The 2,505-nt window shown below is 44.3% G+C and overlaps 2 protein-coding genes across 7 annotated transcripts in view; one reads left to right on the top strand and one right to left on the bottom strand.

The window, feature by feature from the left end:
• Positions 1 to 203, bottom strand: part of eif4eb (eukaryotic translation initiation factor 4eb) — a 12,657-nt gene extending 12,454 nt beyond the window's left edge. The window contains exon 1 of the mRNA XM_008310910.3: positions 73 to 203. Coding sequence (XP_008309132.1) covers positions 73 to 90 — 18 coding nt within the window. The 5' untranslated portion in view covers positions 91 to 203. The remainder of the gene's footprint in view (positions 1 to 72) is intronic.
• metap1 (methionyl aminopeptidase 1) overlaps positions 131 to 2,505 on the top strand; it is a 10,119-nt gene continuing 7,744 nt past the window's right edge. For 2 of the 6 annotated variants that reach the window (XR_003050751.1, XM_025058994.1), the window contains exons 1-4: positions 135 to 348; positions 1,101 to 1,152; positions 1,284 to 1,393; positions 1,752 to 1,812. Coding sequence is in view for 4 of the 6 variants with exons in the window: in XM_025058994.1 (XP_024914762.1) it covers positions 232 to 348; positions 1,101 to 1,152; positions 1,284 to 1,393; positions 1,752 to 1,812 (340 nt within the window). In the remaining 2 variants the exon portion in view is untranslated. Of the gene's footprint in view, positions 349 to 802; positions 885 to 1,100; positions 1,153 to 1,283; positions 1,394 to 1,751; positions 1,813 to 2,505 lie in introns of all 6 variants that reach the window. The other 4 variants (XM_025058988.1, XM_025059002.1, XM_008311007.3 and 1 more) reach the window with 4 other exon arrangements.

Genomic DNA, 2,505 nt, shown 5'->3' with positions numbered 1-2,505 from the left:
TAACCCACACAACGGAGTCAAGTTCAAATAAGACGTCCCTGCAAATGTTGGTTGTTTGGAGAAAGTGCTCACCGGTTCGGCAGTCGCCATCTTACGCTCTCTTTTAGGAAACTTTTTGATGATTGGATCGAGTCGTGCAACGTGACGTCCCAGCTGTGCGCATGTGCAGTGTGTTACTACTTGCTGGCAGCTCTGTGCGCCTCCAGCCCTCCCTTTCTCTCAGACGAAGGCATGGCGAGCACCGACACCCAGAGAGAGTGCGAGACAGAGGGCTGCAGCAAGGAGGCCAAACTTCAGTGTCCGACATGTATCAAGCTCGGCATCCAGGGCTCGTACTTCTGCTCACAGGTACCGTGCTCCGTCCGCATGTGTCCGTTTTTTAGGTTCTTTACGGCTGGACAGCCAGGCCCCTCTCGATTATCACGAGGCTGCTACGGCTAATGTCAAGCTAGGTTGTCATGTGTGAGTGGCCCGGTAAACTGATCATAATGGATCGACCGAACTTTAACTGAAACCTCGTGGCTGTGAATCGACACTCACTTCACCCACGATCAATAATTCAGTCCGTGTCTGTGACTCACACCTCGGTGTCAATAAGCTGTGGGGAAAAAGGCAAACGTTGTGCTAGCTAACTCAGCAGAATAGGCAAGAAGCGTTTCTGGACTAATACAATAATAACAATAACAATAATAATATAACAACAATAACAATAATAACAATTACAATAACTCATACAGACCCCGTTTTGCTGACAGTCGGTGACAGTGGATTGATTGACAGTGTTGTGTTCCACTGAGCTCAGATTGATGCTGCTCCACAGCTTTGTTGATGGTCAGACAACAGACAACATCACGTGGTCTGGACACACCGCTGACTGCTCTCAGGTCAGTTTGGTGTTTTAGTGGAGGATTGAGATTTGTAAATATTTGTCATGTGACGACTGAAAAGGTCAGGAGGTCACCGTCCCAGCAGTGGCTTGGAGCAGGAGCCACACGTCCACTGAGCTGCTGGGCTTTTATCTCCTATAAACTGTATAGATTTACTTTTCTAGAAGTTGAAGTTTGGGACTCTTTTTGTTTACTTCCTGCTTCTTTTGGCAGGAATGTTTCAAAGGGAGCTGGGCGTCTCACAAGCTGCTGCACAAAAAAGCAAGTAAGTGTAGTTGTTGTTGTTGGTTCAGAGCCCATGACGGTGACGGGTTCTCTGATGGTTGTCACTCAGTTTTACATTCATGTCATTTTCTTGTGGCTGTTTTGACGCTGTGTTGTTTCGTGTTTCTCCAGAAGAAGACCAGAACCAGAATGACGTGAAGAACTGCACAGAGTTAGACATCAACACAGACCCGTGGCCCGGCTACCGCTACTCAGGAAAACTACGTCCTCACTACCCCCTGGTAAGATGGCGCTCTTTCACAGGTGATTGTTTGTCGGTCAGTGGTTGATCATCTGTGATGTGTTAACTGTGGCATTCTGCCTAAAACCTGAAGTTTGTCCACTCACAGTATTCAGTGTGTACTTGGATGTACAGTATATTGGAATAAATACATATTTTCTTCATTTTGTTTGTCATTGTTTTATTCTTTGAAACATTTATATTAATTTATTCGTATGTGATTAGAAGTATTAAAACACGTCTCTTCCATTTTAACTCGAGAATAAAGAATATTTACGTCAATGTTTTTACCTTCAAATAGGTTTAATTCTTCAGATGTGACAACTTGATGTTTCTGACCTCTTGACCTCTGGTTACAGACTCCCAAGAGGCCCGTACCCAGTGACATCCAGAGGCCCGACTATGCTGACCATCCCAGAGGTAAATGTACTGTAGTACTAGTACTAGTACTGCAGTTAGGTGAACAGGTGGATGAACAGATGATGTGTCCACCAAAGATTTAACACTTTAATGTCCAAGGAGCTGGAACTGTTGGTGGAACCATTTCATTCACAGCTTGGTACTGTTGGTTACCTGTGGAAACTCATGACTTGGTTTTACTACGTTGACAGACTGGTTAAAGGTCAACTCTGTGGTCAAAGGTCAACTCCAAGTTGTGAGTATTTGTACTTCACATTTAGCCCCAGAGAATATTTCTCCCTCATTTAGTGTTCAAAGGACAGTAGTATAGAGCAGTGGTTCTCAAACCGTGGTACGCGTACCCCCAGTGTGAGCGCTCTCTAGTGGTACAAAATTACATTTCCAATTGAATAAATCTGAAACATACCATGCACAGTTAATACAACATTCAGTGTTAAGGTAACAATAACCATCATAATGAATACACAGCTCTCCTGTGTGCTGGAAGCTAACAGGCTAACAGGCCTCTGCTGCTGTATTCTAGTGTCTTCATGGTCGTACTCAGAGAGCTCCATGTTCTCAGGTGGTACAAACGTTTGAGAACCATTGGTACAGAGTGTAGTACAGAGTGTAGTGTCAACAGTATTTTACTACATCAGTCTTTATAGACTCATCACAGACTCTGCACAAACCAAAACCTATTTATTAGAACCT

This window comes from Cynoglossus semilaevis, chromosome 1 (genome assembly GCF_000523025.1).
Source record: "Cynoglossus semilaevis isolate Cse_v1.0 chromosome 1, Cse_v1.0, whole genome shotgun sequence".
Lineage (NCBI taxonomy): Eukaryota > Metazoa > Chordata > Actinopteri > Pleuronectiformes > Cynoglossidae > Cynoglossus > Cynoglossus semilaevis.
This window is presented reverse-complemented; position numbering and strand designations above follow the sequence as displayed.